We start from the raw sequence: 13507 nt of genomic DNA on the forward strand, positions 1-13507 counted from the left end.
GACAAATAATAACTGTGTTGATAGCCTCATTCCACTTAATTCTACCCGTCAAATGGGCAGAACAATATTGAAGTTAGAGTGATGAGATAGAATTATTATTTAAGAATCCTGCTTGATCTCCAGCATGTGTATTTGACTCCAGATACGTGGAGAGGAAACTAAACTTTTAGCCAGATGGAAGTTTATTAATTTACCGTAGGAAGTATAACCATTAAAGAAACTAGAGGCTCGGGGCTAGTGAATTCTCCATGGAGGAAGGAATCTGGAAAACCAGATTTATAGTCACGTAGTTTCTAGGTGGGCCTGGAGTCAGAAGAGGGCCTCACTGACATTGGCTGGTATCATCCAGCTGAGAAAGCCTTATGTATTGTGTCCGTTGTCAAGTGAGGTTGCCGTGCAGACCAGAAAATTAAGTATTGATCAGAGCATATTTTTCTTGGGTTTTGCTTGAGATCCAGAAAGTCTCTTACTGTCGAAGTTCTTTTTCTAGGTGACATTTTGATTGTGTTGATGACAGTTCATCTAGGACAGTACACTGAAGTGAACTAGGTGTAAGGTTTCTCAGTTCTTCGGAGACCACTCTGAAGACAGCCCAGGTGATTTTGTAAAACTTCTCAGCCACTTTTTATAGATCCTTGCTTAAGGATGCTGTCTCCTAAAACATCAAACTTTTTTTTTTTAAGCACATGTAGAATTCTCTCTAATTTAATTCTCAGAAGTTCAGTTTATCTTATCACTATCCATCAGAAGTAGATATTATCTCAATGACACTTAGAAAGAAACTGATACTTAGAAGTTAAATGATTCTAGAATCTCACAGTAAATATAAGTGCCAGACTCAAGAACCAAATCTCAATTTTCTATCTCTAATATTTTCTGCTATACCCCTTAAATTACTATCATTTTATGAAAAAGATAAAGTAATAGAAAGCAGTTGTTTTATATTTTACTATCTTGGACAATTAAGAGTGATAGTAGGGCTTCCCTGGTGGCACAGTGGTTGAGAGTCCGCCTGCCGATGCAGGGGACACGGGTTCGTGCCCCGGTCTGGGAAGATCCAACATGCTGCCGAGCGGCTGGGCCCGTGAGCCATGGCCGCTGAGCCTGCGCGTCCGGAGCCTGTGCTCCGCAACGGGAGAGGCCACAACAGTGAGAGGCCCGCGTACCGGAAAACAAAAACAAACAAAAACTAAAAAAAAAAGAGTAATAGTAAATGTAATTAATTTAGAGTTTACTAATACAGTTTTAAGATTGTGTCTACGTGTTATGCTAATGCTTACCTTTGTAACTCTCTTTTATAAGTTGGGTATAGCCAATTATTTTTATATGTTCAAGACAAATGAAATTAGGTGCATTCTTTCTTAAAGGAGCAGTACATATTTTAGCATCTTTGAAATACATTAAACTTACTTAAATGTAATCAGAGCTCAACACAGATGATACTGGTTCTTAAAATAGTCACTATAAAACGTTACTCTTTAGTACAAAACATGTGGCAAGTGCTATCTTTATTAGCCCAGTGCAATTTATATATCCATAAAATATAATAAATCAATTTCATTAGAATTTCTGTGATTTTTGATGTTCACCAATTCTTTCTTTCCCTTTTACCCAGCTCCTGCAGTGAGATTTAACAAAACATTATTAAACTGTATGCCATTTGTTAAGTTTCAGATGAGGATACAATTTTGGTTTTTATTACATATTTAAATTTTTTCTGCCCTCCCTTATTTGGGTATATGTTGCTGGTTGCTCAGATCTTTTTGTGCGTATATATTTCACATGCTGTAAATCCATTTGACAGTAATTCACTGGCATTTTACTCCCCAGAAGCTCAGATCCAGCCTTCCTTTCATCCCGACAGCTCGTGTTTTCACTTGGATTGTTTCCTGGTTTGATGAACCTCTTCCTAAGCTCAGTTCCCTCTGCCAGCCTGCAGTGCACTCATGTTATCCCCTTTGTTAAAACCATTTGGTAAATAATTCCTAATCATATCACAATAAAGCCTGAGATCCTTAGCCTGTTTCCAGTTAAGATTTGTATGTCTATTGTATTCAATAGTAGCAAGACCCTAATCAGAAACCAAAGTTAGCACGATCACGGGCAACCATGAGAAAGGAAGTGGTGTTCCAAGTAGTCCAATCTTCTCTGAGTTTTTTTGTCACTAGTCAAACAAAGAAATTGCTTTAAAATTCTCTGTGGTACATGAATTTTCCCAAATGCCCTCTCTCTGTATGCACATGTAACATAAGGATTTGTTTTATAAGTAAAGAACAAATATGGAGTTAATTAATTCTAAGCTGATTTCAAGTGAAGGTGTAACATGGTGATGACACAATGGTGGCTTAAATCAGCGCTAAGTATTGTTTTTCAAAATATATTTAAAGTAGAAGGTGCTATTTATTATAGTTAATGAGCAAAGTTATGTTAGTGGCAGTCAGCATACATTAACAATGACATAACCAGTGGTCTAAAAAGAAACAAGAAATAAGTAGTATAAAATCTATCAGGTATATTTATAAAGGCGGCTGTTACATGAGAAACAAGTTTAATTGCACTTTCTGTTAGTTACGCATCTAGTTTGATGATGCGTGAGAACAGATGGGGGGAGGATGGTAGAAGCGGGATTTTGATTCTATTCATACGCTCCAGGTGCTTTCTTGGCTCTTTTAATCCTGATCTTTACTGTATGGCCACTTTGTCTGAAGAAAAAATTTTGTCTGAACCCCTATTTTTAGCTTTTCATTGTAAGCATGCACTCTTTGGTGTAATTGGAAGTTTATGTGTCCCTGTGAGGAATAACAGCCAGCAGTCTCCTGAACAATTCCGGATTTAGAATGTACTCCCTAAATTGAGGAATTCACATTTACTCTGAAGACTGAACCAAGTTCGAAATACTTACTGTAGTTTTTTAGATAGTAGTAGAAACACCTCTCTAGATCTCCTAGATATCTATGATTCAGGTGGGCAGCTGGGAGGTGGCAGATGGTGTATTCAGTGTGGCGTTAACACTCAAACATAAAATATATGCATGGGGATTATTAACTAAAATTCCTCTGTGGACATATGCCCCTTTATACACATATAAATATAATGACACATATACATATAAAGATAACTATAAAAGCTGTTACATAGTTTTTCAACAACAAAGCAGAACACTAACGATGTACATTTTTTTCTTATTTTAGAAGGCTTGCATCAAATCTCCAGCCTTTGAAAGTGGTAAACATGTAAAATAACGTGATAGGAAAAACATTTAAGATATGTTTTTTTGTGGTGGGGAAAATAATCAGCAGGTATAGCCAATTTGAAATGTCACTGAGTGGATTATTAGACCCCCTGGGAAAAGTGATTTGATTCTACCTGCTTTTGCCAGCTCAGCCTTTGTCTTGTAATCCCTGTTCTGGCCTTGAAATTTCTGGTTCGCTCAAGTTCTGACCCCCCAAATACCTTTAGGTATGGAAATGGGTAATAGAACTTTTTATTTTTTAAGTTTAGAGCATTAGCAATGTTGAGAAGGTTGAATAACTTTTTAAAAACAGGTTTGTGGGCTTCCCTGGTGGCGCAGTGGTTAAGAATCCGCCTGCCAATGCAGGGGACGCGGGTTCAAGCCCTGGTCTGGGAAGATCCTACGTGCCGCGGAGCAGCTAAGCCCGTGCGCCACAACTACTGAGCCTGTGCTCTAGAGCCCGCGAGCCACAACTACTGAGCCCACACACGCCACAACTACTGAAGCCCACGCGCCTAGAGGCCGTGGTCCGCATCAAGAGAAGCCACTGCAATGAGAAGCCCGCACATCGCAACAAAGAGTACCCCCCTCTCGCTGCAACTAGAGAAAGCCCTTGGTGCAGCAACAAAGACCCAACTCAGCCAAAAAAAATAAATAAATGAATAAGTAAATTTATTTTAAAAAAACAGGTTTGTACTTGTACAGTAGAGCTCATGTAATGCTTAAGCCGTGAAAGATACTGTTGATGTTTTTAAAATAACTGTGAACAGGCATTTTTTATAGCCCATTCCGTTCTTCATTTCAAATTGGTTATTTTTATTTAAAGGTATATGGCTGTGCAGCAGGTATCCTTTTACTGAATTATACACATTTAAATTTCACCAGATTCATTTGTATCTGTTTTGACTGTAGAGACAGAAGAATAATGAACACGTACAGAGTGGTTGTGATGCTAATACCTAAGCGAGTATTTTCCTCACTACTGGTGTGCACATAATCTTCTAAAATCTTAGGATGAGTTTTTATTGGCACCATTTGAGCAGGCCTTGAAAGTTTTATTCTTTATCGTGGTCTTAGTATATCTTGAAGAAGAAAATGGACATTAACTGCCACTCTGCAACCCTCGCTTGGTCTTCAGGATGAGCCTATCAGGAAGTGTGATGACAAGCAGAGTCTCGTGGTTCAGACTTGCCCGTTCACATGGCAGAGAAGTGACCAAATGATACCTGACGTCAAGTCTGTCAGGACCAGGGCCTGGACTTGCTTTGTCTTGCTGGACGTTTAAGTTATACTTTAAATTTCGAGGCATATTCAGAGCATCTTGTTTTGACATCCTTGGAATCGTCTCAGATTTTAGTCAAACGAAATTAGAAACTGTATTATTTAGCAATATGATTTTAAAGTAAAATATCCCCTTTTTAGAAAGCTTAGTTTTTCAGCAGTCACACTGAATATGAATGCCAGGTATTCTGATGGGTACTGTGGAATATTCAGGCCAATCCAGTGGAAAAAGTGGCAAATTGAGTGCGTTGTATTACTGTGAAGCACCTTCTGTGATCGAGGGGAGAATTTGCTCTGGGGCAGAGTGGCTGACCAGTGGCTTTCCTGCAGGGAGGCGTCTCTGCTGCCTGAGCTCTGGCGCCTGGTGTGAGGCCATGATCTGGGGGGCAGGGACTGTAGGACAGGAGAGAAACATTTGTCCCTCCCCTGCTGCTTGATACCTTTTTGGTTTTTCTTAGGAAGCTTGGAATATTCCTCTTAGACTTTTGTGTTGAGAAAGAGAACGAGGAATACGAAGGGGGCCCTTGGGGATCAGAGGATCCACATTAAATTGCTGTCCTGCTCGTGAGAGGAAGGTGCTTCTCTGTTAAATGGCATGTTTTCCTGCCAGAAGCAGAGGCTGTCTGTCCAGCTGGGCATTGAGCCATCCGGAGGGACATGCTGAACTGTAGGGGAAGGGAGGGGAGGGTTGGGATAAAATAGAACCTAATGCTACTTTTCAGAAATCCATGGGACAAGTGGTTTTCATAAAAAAGTATTTCCTTAGACTTCCTTTACTAGATATATGTATAAAGGACTTCGTAAACTAATGGAAACAATGTATTTGGATAAAATAGTATGGAGTCTCACACAAGTAACCAGTCTGCTGATTTCTCTTTAAAAGTTACTTTTTTTGTTTTTTTGAAGGAGAAAAGTAAGTGATTTCTTTTTAAATTCAAGCTATAATGCTGTCTAAAATTCAGACAGTAAGCAAATCAGTAAATAATGATTTTTCTGTATTTCTTTATAAGCAGCGGCCATTTTTTCAATAGCATTCTTAAAAAGAAAAAAAAGCTCAAAAAAATCTCTCAGTTGGATTCTTAGAAAAGAATGCTAACCACACCTGATTACTTTCTTCATTCTTCATCATGAAAACTTTGTCTGTTTTGTTTTAGGCTGTGTCTGGCATTCCAGGTTAGAATGCTTTTTCTATTTCAATTAAACTGAACTAGACAATATAATTTTTTACACCCAAGAGCTGGGGTTACATTGGTGGCATTCACTTTTAAAAATATGTCATATTAGTTGATAATTTAAACTATATTAAGGTGATTGCAAGAGTGGGCTTTGGAGATAGGCCTAGATTTCAATCTTGTCTCTAACACTGATAATTAGTCTTGGTTAATAACCTTTTAGGTCAAGTATTAATAGTCTATTTCAAGAGAGAAACTACCTCACCCTAGTCCTTTATTTGCTTTTATAGATCAATGTACTGTCACCCGGACCTACCTGTTCCTTCACAAGTTCTGGTTCTTTAGTGCCGCCTACTACTTTGGTAACTGGGCCTTTCTTGGGGTAAGTACAGGTGTCCCAGGGATGCTGTGACCATTAGTGGCCTGTTTTGGTCACAGCAATGCTATTGGGTTTTAAATTTGGTGCTTTCTGGATGACTTCAGGTTTGAGAAATAACATACAGCTCGTTTACATTTGCAGGTGTTCGTGATTGGGTTGATTGTCTCCTGCTGTAAAGGGAAGAAGTCGGTCATTGAGGGGGTAGATGAGGCTGACTCAGACCTGAGTGATGAGGAACCCTCTGTCTGACGGCTTCTGTTGCACAGGTTTACTAAGCTGACTCTGCATCTCTTGTGCATTTGTAAAGTGTCAAGCTAATCTTAGGATGTGAACTGACTAGCTTTCATCAAAAATGGGAGCATGGCTATTAAAAAACAAACTATATTTTTTATGTTTTCTGAAGTAACATTATTGTATCATAGATTAACATTTTAAATTGCTATAATAATACTATGTAAACATAAAAGTACCAGCCTTGTGAGGGAATGTTTGTGGAAATTTTTTTTTCCTCTAGTGTATGATAGTGTTGAATTGATTAAAAATCTTCCAGAATTAATATTCCCTTTGGTCACTTTTTTAAAACATAATAAATCACTTGTATCTGTGCCTTTGGGTCTCTAGAGTACTGTGGAATTTTCAAGTGTCTATATCTGATTGTTGAAAAATAATATTCACAGTATAGCTGATAAATAAATGTTATTCCACTATGCAGCTTGTTTTCTATTTTCTACATTAAATCACTAGCGCCATTGAAGTAGATTTCATGAACAGATTTCAGGCTGCTTGGTGTGCCAAGGTGTATTATATTGTTCAGACATTAGTCCATTAGATATCTTATCACCTCTACAGTATTTAAGGCATATACATTGTTATAGATAACCTCAAAAGTTGTATTCCAACATAAATGGGAATATTGTCAAGAATAAGTAATCCTGAAAAAAATCAGTGTACTGATCAGTTTAAGATATATGACATCATATTTTAGCTTTAAAGATACTTTCTCATTCTAAAGATTTAGAATTTGCAAAAGATATAGGGAAAGCTATGTACTATCAATAGGGTATTTTGAAGGCGTTCTGGATACTGAGATCCTAGTTTACTAACACAGGCAAATTAGAACTCATGAAAAGCATATATTTTGATCCTTGAAGTAGAATACCATTAAGTTTCTGAAAAAGACTTAGGAGTTAACAACCATCTCCCATTCAGTTCATCTCTCTCTTAATTTTTGTGTCACTTTGCTCTCATTCTTTGTCTCTGGATAGACCTCCACACCCTTCATGTTTGGCACCTTTGATGTTATTCACCAAGATTCCATTCCCTTCTGTTCTTATTTCACATTTTCTTTTCGGACAATCTCATACACCCTCAGTTTCCAAACTTTTACTTACCTGTTAACTAGAAATTACTACTTCAATTACAGCATGTTGATAATTGAACTCCTCGTTTTTCTGGTCATACCAAACCTCCTTCTTTATTCATTTTTTTGACAGATGGCACTGGCACATACCTGGTTGCCAAAACCAAAACTCAAGCAGACCTCCTTATCTCCTGTGTGTACCTGGCCCATCACTAATCAGGCCATGTTGATCTCTGCTTAACTGTCCTTCCATTTTCCCTCTTCTCCATTCTTACTGTGTTACAGACTGAGTTGTGTTCCCCTCTGCCGCCACAGAAAAACTTCCCTATTGAAGTCCTAACCCCTAGTAACTGAGACTCTGACTGTATCTGGAGATTGGGTCTTTAAAGAGGTAATTAGGTGGCGCCCTGATCCAGTATGACGGGTGCCCTTATAAGAAGAGGAGGAGACATCGGGGATGTGTGTGCATAGAGAAAAGGCCACGTGAGGACCTGCAGGCCAAGGGGAGAGGCCTCTGGAGAACGCGACCCTGCCGGCACCTTGATCGTGGACTTCCAGCCACCAGAACTGTGAGAAAATAGGTTTCAGTTGTTTATGCCCCCCAGTCTGTGGTATTTTGTTATAGCAGCCCAAGCCTTCTAACGCACACTGCTTCTTAATTTCCTCACTGGGCTTTCTGCTGAGTCCCAACTCCTTTCAGTCTTTCCTCGACAGTGAAAACACAAATCAGATGATGATATTTCTTTGCTGTGAAAAGCTTTCCGTTATTTCAGAATGAAATTCATAGCTTTCATGTGACATCTAAGGCTGTTCTGGTGTGTGTCCTACCTACCTATCCAGTTTTCACTGCCATCCCCACAGATGTCTCACCATTATCCAAACGGCTCTGATTTCTCACATCCCCACTCTGCTGAACTGTCCCTTCTGCCTATGACACACTTCCCCTCCTCTTGTCTCCTAAGAGAATCCTTACTCTTCAGATCTCAGCCGTGACGTTATCTGGTCAGTTACCCGCCCTAGTCTCCTAGGCACAGTTAGGTGCTGTCTTTTCCCTGCTCACAGGGCTCCCTGTACAGTGTGTTGTGACTGTTACCTTCAGGGCTGCTTCCTCTGGGCTGCAAGTCCTTGAACACATATCTCATCGTTCAACTTTGACCCTGGTGTCAGAGCAGCTCCCTGCACTTGGAAAGCACTCCGTTGGCAGGCGAATTTGCTAATTCAAAGCTTTATGGGAAAAGAATCAAGATGCCGGAATAGAAGGACGTGGAGTTCACCTCCTCCCACAAACACATCAAAAATACTCATACATGTGGACAGTTCTCACAGAATACCTACTGAACGGTGGCAGAATATCAGGCACCCAAAATTGCAAGAAAGATCTCCACATAACTGGGTAGGACGAAAAACAAAAGAAATTGGGATGGGACCTGCGCCCCTAGGTGGGAGCTGTGAAAGAGCAGAAGTTCCCACATCCTGGGAAGCCCCTTCACTGGCAGAGAGATCAGCCAGGACAGAAAGGGAGCTTCAGAGGCGTGGAGGAGAGCGCAACAGCAAGTTGACAGCAGGCAGAACAGAAAGAGAGCTGCATAGATGGTCCATGCCATTGCCCTGCACATTCCAGCCTGAGACTTGTTAGCTGTTGCGTGTGGGTCCGAGTGCTAAACTCGGACTTTAGAGGACAGAGCCAGGGAGAGGGCTGGTGTTGGCTGTGCAGAGACAGCTTGAAGGGGCTGGCGTGTGGTATGGCTGCAACCAGGGGTGTACATGGAAGAAGCTTGGGCCTGCCATAGAAGTGAAGTGCTTTCATTAAGTGGTGCATGAAGGGAGGGGCCATACAGGCTACAAAGGGATGTTCCCTCATAAAAACAACCCTCCAAGAACACAGTTTTTCCTAAACTCATAGAATCAGAAATATAAGTAAAATGAAGAAGCAGAGGAACCACTTCCAATTAAAAGATCAGGAGAATTCCCCTGAAAGAACAATGAAACAGACCTCTCCAGACACCAAGTTTAAAAAAGATAACAAAAATACAGAAGGAATTAAAGTTTATTGAGGGAATTCCCTGGCGGTCCAGTGGTTAGGACTCTGCATGCTTTCACTGCTGAGGGCCCACGTTCAATGCAGGGATCTAAGATCCCACAAGCTACGTGGTGCAGCCAAAAAAAAAAAAAAAGATTATATCGATAGAAATGCAAATTACTGTAAAAAGGAACTAGAAACCATAAAGAGGAGCCTAGAAAAATTAGAAAACTCATTGCCGACACAAAAGCTGAGCTAAAGGCAATGAATAGCAGATTGAATAATGCAGAAGAACGAATAAGTGATCTGGAAGATAGAATAATGGAAATCACCCAATCAAAATAACAGAAAGAGGGCTTCCCTGGTGGCACAGTGGTTGAGAGTCCGCCTGCCGATGCAGGGGACACGGGTTCGTGCCCTGGTCCGGGAAGATCCCATGTGCCATGGAGCGGCTGGGCCCATGAGCCATGGCTGCTGATCCTGTGCGTCCAGAGCCTGTGCTCCGCAATGGGAGAGGCCACAACAGTAAGAGGCCCACGTATCGCAAAACAAACAAACAAACAAAAAAACAGAAAGACAAATGGAAAAAAAAAATGAAAGCAATATAAGAGACCTATGGAATAATATAAAGTGAACCAATCTATGCATAATAGGGATCCCAGGAGAAGAAAGAGAAAAGGGGTTCAAAGATGTATTTGAAGACATGGCTGAAAACTTCCTAAACCTAAAGAAGGAAATATGTCCAAGTACAAGGCGTACAGAGGGTCCCAAACACCAAGACATACTGTGATCAAAATGGCAAAAGTTTAAAGATGAAGAGAGGATTCTAAAGGCAGAAAGAGAAAAACAGAGTTAATTGCGAGGGAACCCCTATAAGGCTACCAGCTGATTTCTCTACAGAAACTTTGCAGGCCAGAAGGGAGTGGCATGATATAGGGAAAAATCTGCAACCTAGGATACTCTACCCAGCAAGATTATCATTTAGAATAGAAAAAGAGACAAAGAATTTCTCAGACGAGCAAAAGCTAAAAGAATACAGCAATACTAAACCTATCCTAAAATAAATCTTGAAAGGTCTTTTCTAAATAAAAAGGAGCAAGAATCTATAGCAAAGAGAAAAATCACAATTGGAAAGTAAATCACTTAAATAAGCCAGTACACCGACTAAAAAGTAAAAACTCAAAACATTTTTGCTAAAGTGATGATAACCGCAATGAAGAAGGATAAACATGAAGATGTAAAAGAGGACGTCTAAATCATAAAATGTGGGAGAGGAGAGTAAGAACCTGTAGATTTTTTTTTTAGAATGTGTTTGAGCCTATATGACTACCAGTCTAAAGCAAGTAGATATAAGAAGGGCTTGACATACTTGAAAAACAGTAATCAGAAATCAAAGGCATACAATAGAATCATAAAAATCAAAAAGAAGAAAACAAGCATAATACAAAAGAAAATCATCAAACCACAATAGGAATAACAAAAAGAAAAAGGAAGAAGAAATACAAAATCAACTGGTAAACAAGGTTTAAAATGACAATAAATACATATAGAATAAGTACAATAATTACTTTAAATGTCAGTGGACTAAATGTTCCAATCAAAAGTCATAGAGTGACAGATAAAAAAACTAGAGCCTACATTATGCTACCTACATGAGACCCACTTTAGGGCAAAGCACACACATAGGTTGAAAGTATCAGAATAGAAAAAGATCTTTCATGGAAATGGAAATGACAAGAAAACGGGGATCGCAATACTCATATAAGACAAAAGAGACTTTAAAACAAAGGCCATAAAGATAAAGAAGGACAGTATATAATGATAACAGGATCAATAGAAGAAGAGGATATTACACTCATTAATATATATGCACCCAAATACATAAAACAAACACTAACAGACATAAAGAAATGGACAGAATACAATAATAGTAGGAGACTTTAACACCCCACTCACATCAATTGACAGATCTTCTACACAGAAAATCAATAAAGCAACAGAGATCCTAAATTATCTAATAGAACAGCTAGACTTAATTGATATTTTCAGCACATTACATCCCCCCAAAACAGAATACACATTCTCTTCAAGTGTACATGGAACATTCTCTAAGATTGACCACATAACAGAGCACAAAACAAGCCTCAACAAATTTAAGAGGATAGAAATTATTTCAAGCATCTTTTCTGACCACAATTGCATGAAACTAGAAATCAATGACAGAGAAAGAAATGAGAAAAAAACAATTACAAAGAGTCTAAACAATATGCTACTAAAAAACCAATGGGTAAACGATGAAATCAAAGAGGAAATTTAAAAATACCTTGAGACTAATGGCAATGAAAACAACCATACAAAAATCTATGGGATGCAGCAAAAGCAGTTCTTAGAGGGAAGTTCATAGCCATACAGGCCTTTTTCAAGAAACAAGAAAAACCTCAAATAAACAAACTAACCTACCACCTAAAAGAATTAGAAAAAGAAGAACAAACAAAACCTAAAATCAGAAGGAAGGAAATAATAATCAGAGAAGAAATAAATAAATAGAGATTTTTTTTTAAATAGAAAAAAATCAGTAAAATCCGGATCTGGTTCTTTGAAAGGGTAAACAAGATCGACAACTTCTGGCCAGGCTCACCAAGAGAAAAGAGACAAGACCCAAATAAACAAAATAAGAATGAAAGAAGAGAAATAACAACTGATACCACAAAAAAACCAAAAGAGAATACTATGAACAATTACATGCTAACAAATTAGACAACCTAGAAGAAATGGACAAGTTTCTAGAAACATATGCTCCACCAAAACTGAATAAAGAAAAAAAAAAGTAGTTTGAACAGATCGATAACTAGAAGTGAAATAGAATCTGTAAAAAAAAAACAAAAAACCCAAAGCAAGCAAACAAAAAATCAAATGCCTACAAACAAAAGTCCAGGACCAGATGGCTTCACAGACCAATCCTACCAAAAATACAAAGAAGAACTTATATCAATCCTTCTCAAACTCTTCCAAAAGATTGAGGAGGAGGGAACACTCCCAAAGACATTCTATGAAGCCACCACCACCCTGATACCAAAACCAGACAAAAACACTACCAAAAAAGAAAATTACAGGCCAATATCTTTGATGAATGTAGATGCAAAAATTCTCAAAATATTAGTAAACTGAATCCAACAACACATAAAAGAGATCATATACCACGAGCAAGTTAGATTCATCCCAGGGTCACAGGATGGTTCAACATATGCAATTCAATCAGTGTGATACACCACATCAACAAAAGAAAAGACAAAAACCACATGATCATCTCAATAGATTCAGAAAAAGTATTTGATAAAATTCAACATCCATTCATGATAGAAACTCTTACCAAAGTAGGCATAGAGGGAACATATCTCAACATAATAAAAGCTATTTATGACAAACCCACTGCCAACATAATACTCAGTGGTGAAAAGCTGAAAGCCTTCTTGCTAAAATCTGGAAAAAGACAGGATGCCCACACTCACCACTTTTATTCAACATAGTTTTGGAAGTCCTAGCCACAGCAATCAGACAAGAAAAAGAAACAAAAGGAATCCAAATTGGAAAAGAAGAAGTAAAACTGTCACTGTTTGCAGATGATGTGATGCAATACATAGGAAATCCTAAAGACACGACCAGATAAATACTAGAGCTCATCAATGAACTTGTTAAAGTTACTGGATACAAAATTAATATACAGAAGTCTGTGGCATTTGTATAAACTGCCAATTTCTGTTATCAGAAAGAGAAATTAAGGAAAAAATCCCATTTACCATTTCATGAAAAAGAATAAAATAACTAGTAATAAACCTACCTAATGAGGCAAAAGACCTGTACTCCAAAAACTATAAGTCACTTATGAAAGAATTTGAAGATGACACAAACAGATGGTTTGATATACCATGTTCCTGGATTAGAAGAATCAATATTATTAAGATGACTATAATACCCAAGGCAGTCTACAGATTCAGTGCAATCCCCATCAAATTACCAATGGCATTTTTCACAGAACTAGAACAAAAAATTTTTTCATTTTTAT

General features: G+C 38.4%; 1 protein-coding gene across 3 annotated transcripts in view; it reads left to right on the forward strand.

Moving 5' to 3' along the window:
* Positions 1-12334, forward strand: part of LMBRD1 (LMBR1 domain containing 1) — a 122136-nt gene extending 109802 nt beyond the window's left edge. The window contains exons 15-16 of one of the 3 annotated variants that reach the window (XM_004270130.4): positions 5976-6067; positions 6206-12334. In XM_004270130.4, the coding sequence (XP_004270178.1) occupies positions 5976-6067; positions 6206-6313 (200 nt within the window). In that variant the 3' untranslated portion in view covers positions 6314-12334. The other 2 variants (XM_033428719.2, XM_033428718.2) reach the window with 2 other exon arrangements.
* The last annotated feature ends 1173 nt before the right edge of the window (positions 12335-13507 follow it).

This window comes from Orcinus orca, chromosome 12 (assembly GCF_937001465.1).
Source record: "Orcinus orca chromosome 12, mOrcOrc1.1, whole genome shotgun sequence".
NCBI lineage: Eukaryota > Metazoa > Chordata > Mammalia > Artiodactyla > Delphinidae > Orcinus > Orcinus orca.